Source organism: Primulina tabacum, chromosome 11 (assembly GCF_025594145.1).
Source record: "Primulina tabacum isolate GXHZ01 chromosome 11, ASM2559414v2, whole genome shotgun sequence".
Lineage (NCBI taxonomy): Eukaryota > Viridiplantae > Streptophyta > Magnoliopsida > Lamiales > Gesneriaceae > Primulina > Primulina tabacum.
In genome coordinates this window covers 31,845,182-31,862,238 of record NC_134560.1, presented here as the reverse complement: position 1 = coordinate 31,862,238, position 17,057 = coordinate 31,845,182, and the positions used below count along the sequence as shown (strand labels likewise).

Here is a 17,057-nt window from a genome sequence, read left to right as displayed (position 1 = left end):
TTTTATAAACCCTTTTAAATATCATACAAATCATAATATGTGTGTGTTAATTGATTATGTGTGGGGATCCGGACGCTAATTATACTCTTAATCATCATTAGGACAATTTAATCAATTATAATAAACAGGATCTAAATTTTTTTTTTGTTTTTAAAATGCGGAATGTAATGGGATTCAATCTAATATACATATCAGTATTAAAGTACAAGTCTTGTACTATATATACAATCATTCAACTAAGGTTTAACAACTAAATGTCAAGTGTCCGAACCCTATCTCTAATCCAAGTCCGTAGTCTCCACTCTAATCACGATCTATCTTCATCTCCTCGACCCTGAACATGTCCCACCTGTTGTCATGCACACATACAAACACGACAACAGCCGGATAACTCCGGTGAGAATAAAATCCCAGTATAAATCAATGAAACATGCAATCATATAAACAATGTAAAAGCATGTAACAAATAACCGTAACATGTATCAAATCCGAAACATAATCAATATAAAATCGTAAATCATACTCGTGACTCCACGGCTCAGACTAGACTCAATCCTAATCTAGGGATCCCGGTTTCCTGGTGTTGGTATTCCTATATCGACCAACAGTAATAGAAGAAACTTCAATTCTATCCACGTCGATATAACCAAACATCCAGTGTCTTGACATATCCGTCACAGACTTTGGCACTATCGCCAATTCACTATCCTGTGACATCGTGAAATGTGCCCGTGGCGATCCCACCACTATCAGGCACTTCTGTCACAAGATCACTCGTCTAATACTCATCTAATACGTGCTTTCTATAAATCAATAGAACAAGCATATCAAATCAAATCAATGCATATAATAACAATAAGTATGTGATTTAGGAAAACTCAAGTATATCCTACTTGAGTCAATCTCCCAATACCAAATTGACTTATACCTTTGTCTTCTCGATCTGACGAAGTCGAAGTCTCGAAGTCAAATCTGTCCATATCAAATCTGAAATGACAATATCGAATAAACTGTATCAGTGTATAACTCAATTCAAAACTTGTTCCGATCAATACTCAAAGCAAACATAATCTGATCCATATCAACGATATCATGATACAATCTCAATCAATACTAAATCTGATCACAATCAATCTACTGATGTTTCGATGGCATAATAATACAGTCTTGATCGCCCCGTCAATCTCAACATCACATAAATAATACCATAATTCATAATCGATATCAATAGGAATCATAATCTTCAATAAGAACAGGTCATGATATCAAATCTGTACAATCTCGATCATGTTACTTCAAAAAAATCATAACAATTACATACACAGCCCGTTCTTCGATCTGTCTTCAGTTATATACTAATCAGTATACCCAGAACACAATATATCAGTAAAATCACAATTCTCCCAATATCATAATTTCAAATGATACCAAAATTCAATAAAACTTATGTCCTGTTGTAGCTGTCGTCGCTAGGAACTCGGTATTGAGCTCGGATTTAAAATCTAACGGGCGGATTTCTCGTAATCACAAATCTAGTACCTAAGAACTTGGAGCTTCCGTTCTTTCTTTCTGCTGAATCTGAATGAAGGAACGAAATTGGTAATATATATCATGCATGGCTCAAGAAACGTGGCTTCGTGTTCATGCTGTACGTCACACCGCGGGTGTGGTCCCTCTGCACCGCGGGTGCGCTGAGCGTACTAGATCACTTCCATAATTTCAGAAGAACGACCGCGGGTGCGCTGCCCTCACTGTCCCAACACTGCAGGTGCGGTAGCTTTTAAAGCGCGGGTGCACTGGTCTTTCTAGTCCAACACTATACTTTGCAACTAAACCCAGGCATTACATTCCCCCCCCCCCCTAAAAGAAAACTTACTCCACTGAAACAATTCTAGAATCTTTATTTCATTCTAGATTCTGTCTTCTAAAGAGCTTCCTAGATGTTCTAACCATTCCTTGGAACTTTCAACAACGGAATAGTCTTCGTTCCGAACTAACTTTATTCTATTGATTCTGATTCCATTCTGGAGTAATACTTCAAGAATATAATATCATAATATAACTCGAAGTAACTCTGATAAAATCAATCTCAAAATACTGGTTATACAGCATCCGTATATACCAATCAACAGCTCATAGCAAATCAACAGCAACAGCTGTTATCAAATCTATTTAATCCCAGTCAATTTCAATATGTAATCTTCTGTCTCAAATACCAATGGTCATCATCCGACATTGGTATATTTAGTCTGTCTATTCTGAGCTGTCTTCATTTTCTTTTGAATCAGCTTCACTTCCTCAGTTGTATCTCTGATCATATCAGGTCCAATCTCAGGAACCTCAGAGATATCATCCCACTAAAGAGGGAACCTGCACTTCTTACCGTACAACGTTTCAAATGGTGCCATCTCGATATTCGTCTGATAGCTGTGTTGTACGAAAACTCACGACATGACATAAATCCTGCCAACTAGTGCTAAAATCAAGCATTATAACTCTAAGCATATTTTCCAAAATACGGATAACCCACTCTGACTGTCCGTCAGTCGGTGAATGATATGCAATAATCATATCGTACCCACTCTTGTTGTACTTTCCGCCAAACGTGAAAAGTCAACCAAAATCATGGTCTGATATAATCAATTCTCGACACTCTGTGTAATCTGATCACTTTTCTGACAGAAATCTCAGTAATATAATCATATTTGTACATCTTCATGTACGAGCTAGCACTCGCAGACTGGGTCAGTCTATCACTCCTAACTCAATCAATACTCAATCCCGGAAGTATTGCAGTAGCTTTGTCACGATATCCTTGGAAATGTAATCTCATTCCCATTCAGGAATCGATAAGCTATATAACCAATCTCCTGGTTTCATTCTTTCTGTCTTCATCTATTAGCAATTCAGTACAAATTCTGCCACATCTAATCTCATCTGTTTCTATCAAAACTGTCTTTTCAGACTATCATATATCTTTCTTCTATCGGAATGAATACTGAATCAACTCTTGTGTATTTCTGACAACATTAACTATTTCAAATCCGAAATATCTGGTACAACTGATTGGTTATTCACATACCTGATATTCTGATCGATACCTTGCTCTGACTATTGATATCCAATTCTGCCCATTCTGATCAAGTTTCTGAACTGTTTTAACTTCCTAAATCAGTTCTGGTTCGGCTTGAACGGTATCGAGTCTCAACTGTATATAATCTGTATCAAATACTGCTGCAGAAAATAATCATTCTCAAGCAATTCATAATAACAATCAGATACAGTAGCCTGCTAACTTATGCAACTACAAATTTCTGACAATGATATCAGTCTCGGCCTACTGATCGCGGTCTCAACTGTGCTAGAATCAATAGATATATCATCTTCAGATATAACAAACCCTGAACACAATCTGTCTTAGTCAAGATGCACATTTCAACAGTTGTTGTATACAACTTTCCAGTTCCCAGAATATTCAATACAATACTCAGATAATCAACAAAAGCAGTCATAATCTTCGAATATACCAGAATACCATAGATAAATAAATTAGATAATTATCAAATATTCTGAACACAGAGTTTATCATCTCACCACTATAGCTGATACATCCCTAACGAGAAACATTCAATCAGATGTAACTCTCGGTTAATGAATCTGCTATTCGATCTTTCAAATCTTTCAATTCAATCAATATCATTCGGTACGAAGTTCTAAAAGTAATAACAGTACCTGATATCAAGTCAAGACTGAAATCAATCTTCCTGATTAAAGGCAAACCCGAAGTTCATCTGAGACGACTTTAGCAACTCTCCTGTCACTGGCAAATCAGTCAATAATACACTCCATCTTAGTAAATCAACTAATATATAAGGAATCACTCAGTTCCTTTCGATAATGATCGAGTCATGAACATCATATATATCAAAGATATTCTAAATCCAGAATTCTTATCATATCATGTTCATTTTTTGGCCATTTCAGGTCCGAATCTTACCATTTCCTGGAAATAAACTGCGATAGCTCTGTACTTGGCCAACACATCAATATCAATAATGCAGTCATCATCAAATAACAGCAAGTACTATATCATCTAACTCAATCTCATATCTGTCATACTGTAGCATACCAAATCTAACAGATGTCACTGATACAAAACCTCTCCCAAACAGAAAAGAGATCAATACTACCGCATATAATAACTCAATACTCAAGCATATATCCATGCAATTCATTCAGAAATCATATACAGAACGTACTAATATTTCTCAATACGTACACGAAATAACCATAAAGGAACAGTTACCTGCCACTATAGAATCAAGTGCATTTCGGGTCTGTTCCCCGGTCACTGCGACCAGATGCCTCTGCTCCCTGGAATCTTCGGGAACCTCGCTGTGGACATACTCTAGCAAAGTTTCCTTGCTGTCGACAGATGTTACAACTACCAGACACACCTTGGCATTGCTCTGTGAGATGTCTTCCTCCACAGGTTCTACAATACACTCTGGTATAACTCGGGCTAGAACCATTGGAGCTAGATGAACCGCTCCCTAACTTCTTGAACTGCTTCTTTCAAGCTTTCAACTGTTCTTTCTTTCCACTAATTCTGCTACCAATTTCGATTCTGGGAGGCAGTTGATGTGGTCTCGGTGTTGGAAGAACATACGAAGCTTCATTTTGTCTCATCAGAACTGTTTCTGCTCTTTTGGCTCTGTTCAGAGTATCAGCAAGGTTATTCGGTCGTTTCACATTTACCAATGTACATATCTCCGAATTCAATCCCTGGATGAACTGATCAAATACAGCTTCATCATTCCTAGCCACGTGAGGGGCAAAACGTAGCAAGGTAAAGAACTGGGTCAAATACTCATCAATATTCAACTGACCCTATCTCAGATTTGCAAACTCTGCACCTTTATCCTGTCTGTATGATACGGGGAAGAATCTTTGATAGAATTCAACTTTAAAAATTTTTCCACGTAATCACTGGACCACGCTGCTCTAAGGATTCTTTGGTTACCAGCCACCAACTCCTTGCGACTTCCCGTAACTGGTGCCCAATTAGTTTAACTCTACAATCATCTGTGAAACCAAGAAATTCAAATAGCATTTCTATATCATCTAACCAATTCTCACAATCGACTGGCGTCTCAGTACCCTTCAGAATCGGCGGTTGAAACGACTAAAACCTCTTTAACTGTGTTTCCATCAGAGTTTCTGACACCTCCATCTGATTAGTCGAAGTACTACCTCGTTCTGGAATTCTTCGAGGAGGTATATCTGGTTACCACAAAAGTTAGCAATCACAGGAGATAAATCCATCTCAGCCCATTTCTGATCAGCTTACCTCTGACCAAGAATGGGTTCTGATTCATTCTCAAATAATACACATTACCAAATCAATTCAGATATTCACGTAACATGTAGTTTCAAAAACAGTAACAATATACTGCAATATTAGCATATACAATGTAATTCAACATTATAATAAATCACATGCTAGCAATCACATGCAAGGAAAGAAAATTCATTCTACCCCGCTCACTAGCTCCTATCTCAGTCTAAAGGATCTATCGCTCTGATACCACCTGTTGTGGGGACCTGGACGCTAATCATACTCTTAATCATCATTAGAACAATTTAATCAATTATAATAAACAGGATCTAAATTTTTTTTTTTTTTGTTTTTAAAATGCGGAATGTAATGGGATTCAATCTAATATACATATCAGTATTAAAGTACAAGTCTTGTACTATATATACAATCATTCAACTAAGGTTTAACAACTAAATGTCAAGTGTCCGAACCCTATCTCTAATCCAAGTCCGTAGTCTCCACTCTAATCACGATCTATCTTCATCTCCTCGACCCTGAACATGTCCCACCTGTTGTCATGCACACATACAAATACGACAACAGCCGGATAACTCCGGTGAGAATAAAATCCAAGTATAAATCAATGAAACATGCAATCATATAAACAATGTAAAAGCATGTAACAAATATCCGTAACATATATCAAATCCGAAACATAATCAATATAAAATCGTAAATCATACTCGTGACTCCACGGCTCAGACTAGACTCAATCCTAATCTAGGGATCCCGGTTTCCAGGTGTTGGTATTCCTATATCGACCAACAGTAATAGAAGAAACTCCAATTCTATCCACGTCGATATAACCAAACATCCAGTGTCTTGACATATCCGTCACAGACTTTGGCACTATCGCCAATTCACTATCCTGTGACATTGTGAATGTGCCCGTGGCGATCCCACCACTATCAGGCACTTCTGTCACAAGATCACTCGTCTAATACTCATATAATACGTGCTTTCTATAAATCAATAGAACAAGCATATCAAATCAAATCAATGCATATAATAACAATAAGTATGTGATTTAGGGAAACTCAAGTATATCCTACTTGAGTCGATCTCCCAATACCACATTGACTTATACCTTTGTCTTCTCGATCTGACGAAGTCGAAGTCTCGAAGTCAAATCTGTCCATATCAAATCTGAAATGACAATATCGAATATACTGTATCAATGTATAACTCAATTCAAAACTTGTTCCGGTCAATACTCAAATAAAACATAATCTGATCCATATCAACGATATCATGATACAATCTCAATCAATACTGAATCTGATCACAATCAATATACTGATGTTTCGATGGCATAATAATACAGTCTTGATCGCCTCGTCAATCTCAACATCACAGAAATAATACCATAATTCATAATCGATATCAATAAGAATCATAATCTTCAATAAGAACAGGTCATGATATAAAATCTGTACAATCTCGATCATGTTACTTCAAAAAAATCATAACAATTACATACACAGCCTGTTCTTCGATCTGTCTTCAGTTATATACTAATCAGTATACCCAGAACACAATATATCAGTCAAATCACAATTCCCCCAATATCATAATTTCAAATGATACCAGAATTCAATAAAACATACGTCCTGTTGTAGCTGTCGTTGCTAGGAACTCGATACTGAGCTCGGATTTAAAATCTGACGGGCGGATTTCTCGTAATCACAAATCTAGTACCTAAGAACTTGGAGCTTCCGTTCTTCCTTTCTGCTGAATCTGAATGAAGGAATGAAATTGGTAATATATATCATGCATGGCTCAAGAAACGTGGCTTCGTGTTAATGCTTCACGTCACACTGCGGGTGCGGTCCCTCTGCACCGCGGGTGCGCTGAGCGTACTAGATCACTTCCATAATTTCAGAAGAACGACCGCGGGTGCGCTGACTATTTTACCGCGGGTGCGCTGCCCTCACTGTCCCAACATCGCGGGTGCGGTAGCTTTTAAAGCGCAGGTGCACTGGTCTCTCTACTCCAACACTATACTTTGCAACTAAACCCAAATTGCAATGTCGCTTCTCCGTGTCTGTTCTTTCATTCCCTTATTCATAATACATGGTAACTCAAAAGTATTAACCTAAAATCTCGGGCATTACATTATGCATGAAAAATATTGGGGTTCGATTATTTTACGGTATGATACGTAATTTCAACGTTTTTATGATTTTACGCTTATTGATGAAACTTTATGATACTCAAGGGTTAAAGCTGCCAATCTATGTTTAAACATGAAGGAATATGAGAATTTTTTTAAAGAAAACAAGCTGGAACCGTAGGAAGAAATTCAATAAGGGCCGAAGGGTTTTGTTGGCTTGTTCTGGATGCTATGGCTTGATTTCTATGCATGGGGCTTGAGGGCTTGGCCAGGGCTAGCTGGGGCTCGAGGAAGGTCAGGGGAGAGGGCCTGGTAGAGTTCTAGTGGGCTAGGACACGGGCAGCAGGGCTAGGAGAGAGTCCTCGCTGCATAGGACTCTTCCCGTAGGGTGTGATTGTGTTTTGGCCGAGAGTTCCAGGGGTTGTGGCTCGGTTTGGGGTTGGGCTAGGTGGTCCATCAGGGTCCTAGGGTGATGGGCAGTGGTCGGGCCAGGGGCTGGAGCGGCTGGGTGCGCTGTGGCTCGAGCCAAACGAGAGAACTGTGAGGGAAGCTCCATGGAGTCGCCCGCAGCCTGTCCTTAGTTCAGGGGGTTCACTGCTTGGGTTCAAGGGATTGGGCTGGTCTGGGTTGGATCTGGGCGTGGTCCATGGATGGTTAGGGTCAGATGGGCTCGATGGTGGCTCAACTGGAAGTGTCCTAGGGTGGTTAGGAGACTTAAGCGTGCGTTAGCATGCTGGTGCGCAGGTGGTGTGTCTTTGGGCAGGGAGTTTTCCATGGGTTAGGGGCTGGTCTGAGGGCTTGGGCTAGTCTGGATGAGGATTATATGGTCTAGGGTCAGTGTGGGTCGTGGGTGGTCAGTGGTTAAGGGCTGGTAGAGCCCTAAGGCAACTAGGAGTCTTTGAACGTGATAGCTTCAAGGAGCGCGATATATGGCTTCTGTCCAGGTGAGTTTGAGCGATTTAGGGGCTGGTTCTATGGTTCAGGGCTGCTCAGGAGGGTTCTTAGGTGGGTTGGCTCAGGTTTGGCTCAAGGTGGCTTGAGTAAATTGGGAGATGGTTCGGGATGTTCTTATATGTGTCAAAAACAAAAATAATAAGACTAAAATTGGAACCATGGGTCCACGGGTGTGGTTCATGGCTCACAAGGATAGAATAAATAATAAAAATATTATGTTTAAAATTTGGGATCAAAACAATGAGATTTGGATTTATCTGGGATTTAATCGCCGCACGAAACGTTAATTAAAGAATTAATTCAAAAGCCTAGTTTTAAGATTTATAAAATTATAAAAAATTAGATTTAAGCTTAAATAATTATTTATAATATACCCATGTCATTAAATGTGAGAAAAAGATGAATTCGAGAATTTTTACGTCCATGGGCAAAACAGTAATTTTACACTTATGAAAATACATACACGCTTGGCAGCGTCCCGAAGATTCATAATGCTTGTTTAATGATATTTTATGATTTAAAATGATGATTTTGATGATAATATGTATTTTTATAGCTGTGCAATATTTACTGTCTAAAATGCTATTTTTGAAAAGCTATGATATTTAATGATTTTTAAAGAAAAAAAAATTATTTTGAGGGATCTGAATTGACTGTGACATATGATAGATGATTTGTGGGGAATCCGTTTATGTGAGGAAAGTGAACTTACAATTTTGTGGGGATGACGTGAGGGCCAAGGCCCCAGAGGGAGCCCATATACGGGCTAAGGCCCCAGAGGACCCCGTTTACGGATCAAGGCCCTAGAGGGACCCCATGTATGGGAAAAGATCCCAGAGGGACCCTAACGATCGTATTTCCACGGTGGAGCCTAATGCACACCCCCATGGGCCATGTGGAGCTGAAGACTGATCAATCGACCGGAGGATAAAAGCTAGTCACTTTTAAGGATCAAACTTCACCCAAAATGATATATGATTTAAAGCTTTATGATTAAAATGATTTTATGATGTATGATTTATGATGATGATTAAACTTATTTTTAAATGATTTATTTATACTTAAAGCTATTTTTAAATGGGTTAATTATGTTTAAAAGTTATTTTAAATAAAAGTATGATTGTATATATATTTTTTGTTATCCATGTTTAGAACGTGCTGAGTCTTTAGACTAACTAGGTTTGTATAATGCAGGATATGATGATTTATGGAGGCAGTGACAATTGAGTGGATCTAGTGCAGCAGTACAACCCGAGGGCTTTTATATTTCCGCATTAGCTAGATAGATTTATGATTTAAGAATTTATGTTAATGATTTTTATTAGAGATATTTTTATGATTTATTTTTATTGTTATTTGATCTTTTTAAAGGTCGATTAGGAAATTTTGGTTAGTCGATGATTTATGATTTATTTTATGCACTTGAGATTTCATATGCTAAATTATTATGATTGTTGATTATGTTAATTTATTTTATTTAGATAATATTTTCGAGTTTAAGATTTATGATTAGTATAAAAAAAGAAAAAAGTCGAGGTCGTTTCACTCATACCATGATCCGATAGGTGCTATTAGACTTGAGTTCTAATATTATTGTGGTAAAAGTTTTGATGCAAAGAATGGAGCAAACAAGGATAAGCTGGAATAAGAAACAAATGTTGTTTCGAATCACCTGATTTGAGTGAACTCACTCTAGTTATATCTTTGAACTATTGAGAGTCACACAAGTACTGAAAATCAGCCACCCTTATTCTTGGAGAGGCAACATTCGGCTAATCAGCTTCCACCACCACGCTGCCACTTTCAGTCGTAGTTCTGCCGTCTTCTAGCGATCTCGTCTCAACGAAAATTTCTTTTATATTCTCTAGTGTGATTTAGAAGCGGAATACAGTCTTCAATTGTATACCTAATTCGGAGTTTGAAGAACGCAAGACGATCTAATTGATTGATCGTATGGATTTACAAGAATAACTATTTATACTTAAAATCTGAAATAGTTTGGTGTCCACTGTTTATAACGCAAAAATAAAATAGCTAAACACCTTGTAAATATTTATAAATCATACGATTCCAAGAGAGTTTTGATAGTCAAAACACAAAAATTTTAAATTTCTGGTGCTCCTTTGTCATGGGAAAACGGTAAATCAACATAAATGTCACATCAACAATGAACACGATAAATAGACATTATATACACACACAACATATCAAAATTATATATAACCCTAAATCTCGCGTGTATTTTTATCAACGCTAGATAACTTCTCCACTAATACCCTACGCAACGCACTTCCACCCACTTACCAACACTTGTGAATATAGATTTACTTCTTTACCCTTCTTCTCATTGTAGCACAAGTGGAAGATGCATATTGTATTAATAAATAAAATAAAATAAAATAAAAACAAGTGGATATGCATATCCAAAGTCATTTAGTTTTGGCATTGACATCTAGCAAGGACGCCGATCACAAAAATAAATAAAAGTTGATAAATATGGTTAATTCATTAAATTCACTCAAATATTTAGGTTGTGAGATGAATTTTGTAGAATGGGGTCATTTCGATTTTTAATAATATTTATATAATTTCAACAATATTAAATGTACAATCGAAATATCGTAAAACGATATTTATAATAATTATATTGTGAGATTTTGTTATTATATCACAAGATTTTGCTATTATTTCGTGAGATTTTGTATTGAATTTATCATGGGATTTAATAAATGAATTTTTGTATTGAATTTTTTGTGTTGTAAGAATTGTTGTACAAAATTTATTTTTAATAATATGTATATAATTTTGTAACGAGAACAAATTGTGGTCACATAATGTAGTACTATTTGTACAAGGTATTTAATTCCCATATAGCGATATGAATCGCTAAAATTCACAATCCAACCAATATTGAAATCATTAATTATCCAAGTTTAATGATAAAAAAGAGAATTTGTTAAGAAATTGTAGCTTAAAAAATACATAACTAAATTTAGATTTTGAAGTTTTTTTAATTAGTTTTTTTTATTAAAAAAAAGAATCGATTTTGAGTTTTGGATAAATGTTAAAAAGTTCTTTTATTTTAATTTTTTTTTAAAAAAATAAAAATAAAAGCAAAAAAGCCAGCTTCTTGTTTTAAGCGTTTATTTAAAACAATTTTTGTAAAAAAAATCTCTTTCTTAAAAAAAATTACTTGAAAAACAATAACCAAGTATGCATGTTACTAGCCGATGGTTGAGATTTTATTTGGAACATCAAGACAAAAATTTGTGTAAGAAAGTCTTACGGATCGTATTTTGTGAGACGGATTTTTATTTGGATCATTCATTAAATTTTTTATTTTTTATGCTAAGAGTATTAATTTTTATTATATATATCGATAAAGTTGAACCGTCTCATAGATAAAGATTCGTGAGATACCTAATCGACGTCAAAGAATGTCAAGTTTTTTATTTTCAATTAACAATTATTAGGTAGTTATCCAATCACAGTACTAATTTTTTTATTTAATTTTTAACAACTGGGGGAGGGTATAACTGTCATTTTATCATCAGTGTTGAGCTAACCCCTCACTCAACCTCGACCCCTTATTTTCATGTTCATACGGTTTCGAACATAAACACAATTTTCGCAGATTTGGTCAATCAATTTACGAATTTCTCGTGTCTTGATTTCGATTTCCCTTTTGGATTTGGGAATAAATGTAGGGTGTCCACCTGAATTTTCGTGGTAATTGATGTGATGGCGGCGACGGCAATGGCGACGACGGCGGGGTTGGTGGTGCTAGTGTTGTACGTTTTGAACAGACGGTTTTCATCCTCGGAGGAAAAATCAGAGTGTGGCGGTGATCATCTGAAGTCGAAAAGCAGATCGGCGAAGAAACGGTTGCCACGGCGGCCAGCTCAGGCACCCGCCACTTGGCTGGAGACAATGTCTACGCTGTTGGAGACGTTGAGGTTTACGTACGCGGAGACTTTTGGAAAATGGCCGATCGGTGATCTGGCTTTTGGAATTAAGTATTTTATTCAAAGGCAGGTTGGTGTTCTCTTTGATGTTGATAATTTAGTTTTTTTTACCACTTTGGTTTTAGAAAAGTTCGTATATTTTTTTTGTTTCGATGCCAGTGATGTTTTGATATTTAATTAGATCGTTTGCTTTGTACACCACCCAGAAAGCATTTCAAGAATGCACGCACGAAGGATGAACTTGGTTTTTGAATCAACTGTTTTTTAAATCTATTTATTTATAGTCGTAGTTGTAGTGATTCTCAAAAGTAATGATATTTACATACTATTTTTCATGTTTGTTTAGTTGAAAGGTGTTATTGTTAGCCATTACTGTTTTAAGGTTTTTCTACACTTGGTTTAGAATGTCAAATGTTGAAATGAGAGACGGCTTCATGATCTTGCAGGGTAATTTACAAGTTGCAAGTGTATATGCTGGAGAAGATTCTGTGCAACTGAAAGGCGCTGAAACCATTGATCAATTGTATTACTATTTAAGACTGTTAACCCTGTGTATGCTTTTCTCCAAAAAGCCTTTTCCTGTGTTTTTGGAGTCTGCGGGATTCTCTGAAGCGCATGTCCTCCTGCAGAAGCCCAAAGCTGCGGTACGTGGTTGCTCTCCATGCACCAATATAGCTATTGTTCTGTATCTCGAGAACTTTCTTGATGTCTGTTTTTATTGAAGCTTTTGAAGCCTGCCTTCACAATTTTACGTGATGAAAACTCCAAGTGCTTCCTTCTCATGATTCGGGGTACTCACAGTATTAAAGACACGTTGACTGCTGCACTCGGTGCTGTGGTCCCTTTTCACCACTCAGTTTTACATGATGGTGGAATAAGCAATCTGGTTCTTGGATATGCACATTGTGGTATGGTTGCTGCTGCTCGGTGGATAGCAAAACTTAGCACTCCAACCTTGCTCAAGGCTCTTGAACAAAATCCTGACTATGATGTTAAGGTAGGATGATAGGAACTGCAATTATGATGTTTTTGTCCGCTTGATGGGGAACTAAGTGGCAATGTGGCATATAAATATTCATTCCAGTTATAATAAGCATTCCTTTGTTTCATTATTACAGAGTAAAGTATAGAGTTGATAAAAATATTCTTCTTGGAAGCATATCTTGTGTTGATTTAATGAAGTGAGGATAAGTCCTTGGAACAAGTTTGAACTGAAGATTACAAAAATTAATTTCTGTACGGATGTATTAGAAGTGGCAATGTCGATAGATGTGATTGCTCACTTTCTGACCGATAAGATATTCATCTGTGTGAATACATATTTGTTCTTTTCTTTTTCACGAATCATTTTATTTAATTCCAGATTGTTGGTCATTCACTTGGTGGTGGTACAGCTGCACTGCTGACATACATCCTCAGGGAACAGAAAGAATTCACTGCAAGCACATGTGTCACTTTTGCTCCAGGCATGTGGAATCCTTACTTCGCTGTTGCTTTTGCATAAAACAAATAAAAAAACTCTATTGTTTTTCGTATTGTTTTCAGATATAATGATTTCTTCAGGACATTTATAACTGGAATTACCTACCTTACAGCTGCCTGCATGACGTGGGAGTTGGCAGAGTCAGGGAAACACTTCATTACTACAATCATTAATGGCTCTGATCTGGTGCCCACATTTTCAGTTGCTTCTGTGGATGATCTTCGTTCAGAGGTGAATTCTCACTACTAAAGGGTCATGTTGTAAGTTGCTTGCAGTTATTTCGCCCGAATACTTACTAATCTTGCTACACAAATTATTATCAGGTAACATCATCATCTTGGTCAAGTGATCTCCATGATCAAGTTGAACAGAACAGAGTTTTAAAGGTCATTTATCGCTCTGCTATTGCTTTTGGCTCATGTCTACCGTCCATGTCAAACGCAAAAGCGAGGGTTGCTGGTGCAGGTGCATTTTTACGCCCCGTCTCCAGCAGTACTCAGGTAACGTGTTGCAACCTTATAGAATGCTGCATTGTGGAATTTCTCCCATCTCATTCAAGATTATCTCGCGCTTCTCCTAATAGCTATATCCTTTAAAGTTGGTTGTTCATTTGACCTACTAGTGGAAGTGAAGGGTGCAGGGGAGGTCTCTCACTCTCTCTTCAATTTTCCTTAACATTTCTGTGATCCGTAAGTGTAGACAAGATATCTAACCAAAGGCAATTTTTCTTTTTTTAGAAAATGGTGTTTGAATGCAAAAACTGGGTAAAAACGTTCTTAATAAACACTTCTCTAGAAGTCAGAAAATGTGGTTTCGAGGCTTGTGCTTTTGTTTCTTCGTAAAAAATAAAAGCCATTGTTTTTACTACTATATCTAAGCATGAAAAGTTCTGTTTTTTCTTTTCTTCTTTTTTTTTTTTTTGGTAAAAAAAGATGCTTGAAATAAGCCAAGATTAAAATGTACTTTTTAAGTTAACGAATTTTTGTTCCATTAAACTTTAAATATATTGTTTCTCCCTAGAAAAGTGTTCTATATGCTACTAAGTATTGACTTGAATCTATGAATAGTTGATTAATCCATGCATAAAATTTCTGCACATTGTCTCTCATCATTAAACCTGATCCTCGACATGTAATAGGTTGTGATGAAACATGCACAAGATGTAGCCCAGGCAGTTGTTAGGACCCGTTCTTCTGTGTCATCATGGACATGCATAGGTCCCAGACGACGTGCAGTGGTATCTTCATCAAACTCTAAAACTGATGATTTGCTCGAGTTTCCTCTTATCATCGCTGAGAGAACATCTGAAACTCTTATTATAAGCACGGATTCTTCTGTAAACAGAGCAGAATATCATTCCCCGAGCAGCGGAGAATCTGGTCCTGATGAGACTGATGAAGATGAAGATCTCATCCGGGTAGATAAAGTTATTGCCACATCTAGTATTGAAGAGATCACCGAAGGTGAGTTTTGGCACAAACTCGAAAAGAAGCTCCACATGAAAGACAGCGTAGCCAACTCTCAGATGCCAGAGGAAGAAGAAGAGGATGTGATTAAGGAAATAATCGAAGAGGAGAAGGTACTTTCTGATGCACTGGACAGCCAAACACCCCTTTCTCTATCCGATGTTTCAGATAACCACCATTTCTATCCTCCAGGCAGAATAATGCATATAGTTTCTATCCCGTCTTCTGAGCTGAACAATCCAGGTCTCGTTGACGCAGAAGAGGAGAGAGTTGGTATCTACGAGACGTCGAGAGAATTGTACAGTAAGCTTCGGCTCTCTAGGACTATGATAAAAGATCATTTTATGCCCATGTACAAGAACATGATGGAACTGTTGATTGTCCAGCTAGAAAATGAGTTGGATTCTTGTATTTTAAAGACGTAAGTAGATGAAAATTAAAATTGAAATACAAGCGATTGTGCCTGAGATTGGCAAATTCAAAAGATTTTCGTCCTTTTGGGATTTGAAAATCAGTGCACTATTAGAACACTTTTGTCTAATGTGTGATGGGGTCGGTGAAAGCTGACGAGAGTGTTTAGACTAAAATAGTCAGTCGCTTTGGTTGGTTTTGATTTTGGGGCCCAAATATCGTGAAAATGGATGTGTATATTCTTTAATTGAAATATTTTGTTTGTTTGGTTAGTCTTCATGGAACAAATTTTGTTTTTTCAGGTCATTTGCAGCATTTTAAAATATTAATTTTGGTTTAGAATATGATATTTTAGGAAGTGGAAAAGAAATGAAATATATTATAAAAAATTTATCTACTAAGCCAAATTGGTAAGGTTTCAAGATTCTAGTAAATAAATACAATCAATTCATAACAGGAAATACATTATAAAAAATTATCTACTAAGCCAAATTCATTTTTAAGGGATGCATTCAAGAGTAAAAAGATAGCTCTATGAACTGCAGATTTAACCTGCTCAAAGGGCTCCTCTTCTATCATGCCGGAACCTGCAGTCGTCGAGTACTAACTGATTGTTGTTTTTACAGTCCCCGAGAAAGTCTCTGCAGCCAAGTCGCTGCAGAATAATGTTGAGTGTCACTTGCTATTCTACTCACATTATGCTGCATTCAAACCAAAAGGGGTTAATAGGGTTAGGGTGGTCTTGTTTTGTGCAATGAACGTAGATCACATCCTTCTATAAATAAAAGTAGCATTTACTATTTGCCTTAGATACTGTATATATTATCGTCTAACCTCATATTGTAAGTACCGTATTATAATACATATAGCTTAAAGTAGCCTCGCTTCCTGGCAAGAATTACATGGAAGTTAAGGTTAAGTTGCAGTGAACATGAAAAAAATCCTAAATGAATGGAAGAATTTTATGGAAATACGGTTCACCACTGTAATACCCACACAAAACCTGCACCCATACCAGCATGATGATTTTTCTTGCAAGCACTTAAAATAAATTCATGCGATAGACAATCAAAGGGGCTTTTAATTCTGCTAACTGCTTGAGTTGCATAAAACAAGTCATTGAATGTCTCTAGGTGAATGTTTACTGTGGCACCTATAGACGACAATCAGCTTTACCACAACTAGTGGTTAGCTGATAGTTCCTAAAACGTATTCAAAATGAGAAATCTTGTAGGATGGACATGATTCGAATTGATCGTGGCACTGAGTTTATAAATTAAATTCT

At 36.8% G+C, this 17,057-nt stretch overlaps 1 protein-coding gene across 1 annotated transcript; it reads left to right on the top strand.

The window, feature by feature from the left end:
- The first annotated feature begins 12,035 nt into the window (after window positions 1–12,035).
- On the top strand, window positions 12,036–15,891 carry LOC142518563 (uncharacterized). The gene is made up of 7 exons (XM_075621356.1): window positions 12,036–12,482; window positions 12,859–13,056; window positions 13,137–13,409; window positions 13,776–13,878; window positions 14,008–14,126; window positions 14,219–14,395; window positions 15,034–15,891. Exons 1-7 carry the CDS (start codon window positions 12,189–12,191, stop codon window positions 15,784–15,786), a joined length of 1,917 nt encoding a protein of 638 aa, XP_075477471.1. The 5' UTR covers window positions 12,036–12,188; the 3' UTR covers window positions 15,787–15,891.
- The last annotated feature ends 1,166 nt before the right edge of the window (window positions 15,892–17,057 follow it).

Bases quoted from the DNA above. Each gene is read 5' to 3' on its own strand.
- LOC142518563 (XM_075621356.1), top strand. From the start codon at position 12,189: ATGGCGGCGACGGCAATGGCGACGACGGCGGGGTTGGTGGTGCTAGTG. The intron at 13,057-13,136 runs GTACGTGGTTGC...TTTTTATTGAAG, and splicing joins TGCAGAAGCCCAAAGCTGCG to CTTTTGAAGCCTGCCTTCAC. The intron at 14,127-14,218 runs GTGAATTCTCAC...AATTATTATCAG, and splicing joins TGGATGATCTTCGTTCAGAG to GTAACATCATCATCTTGGTC.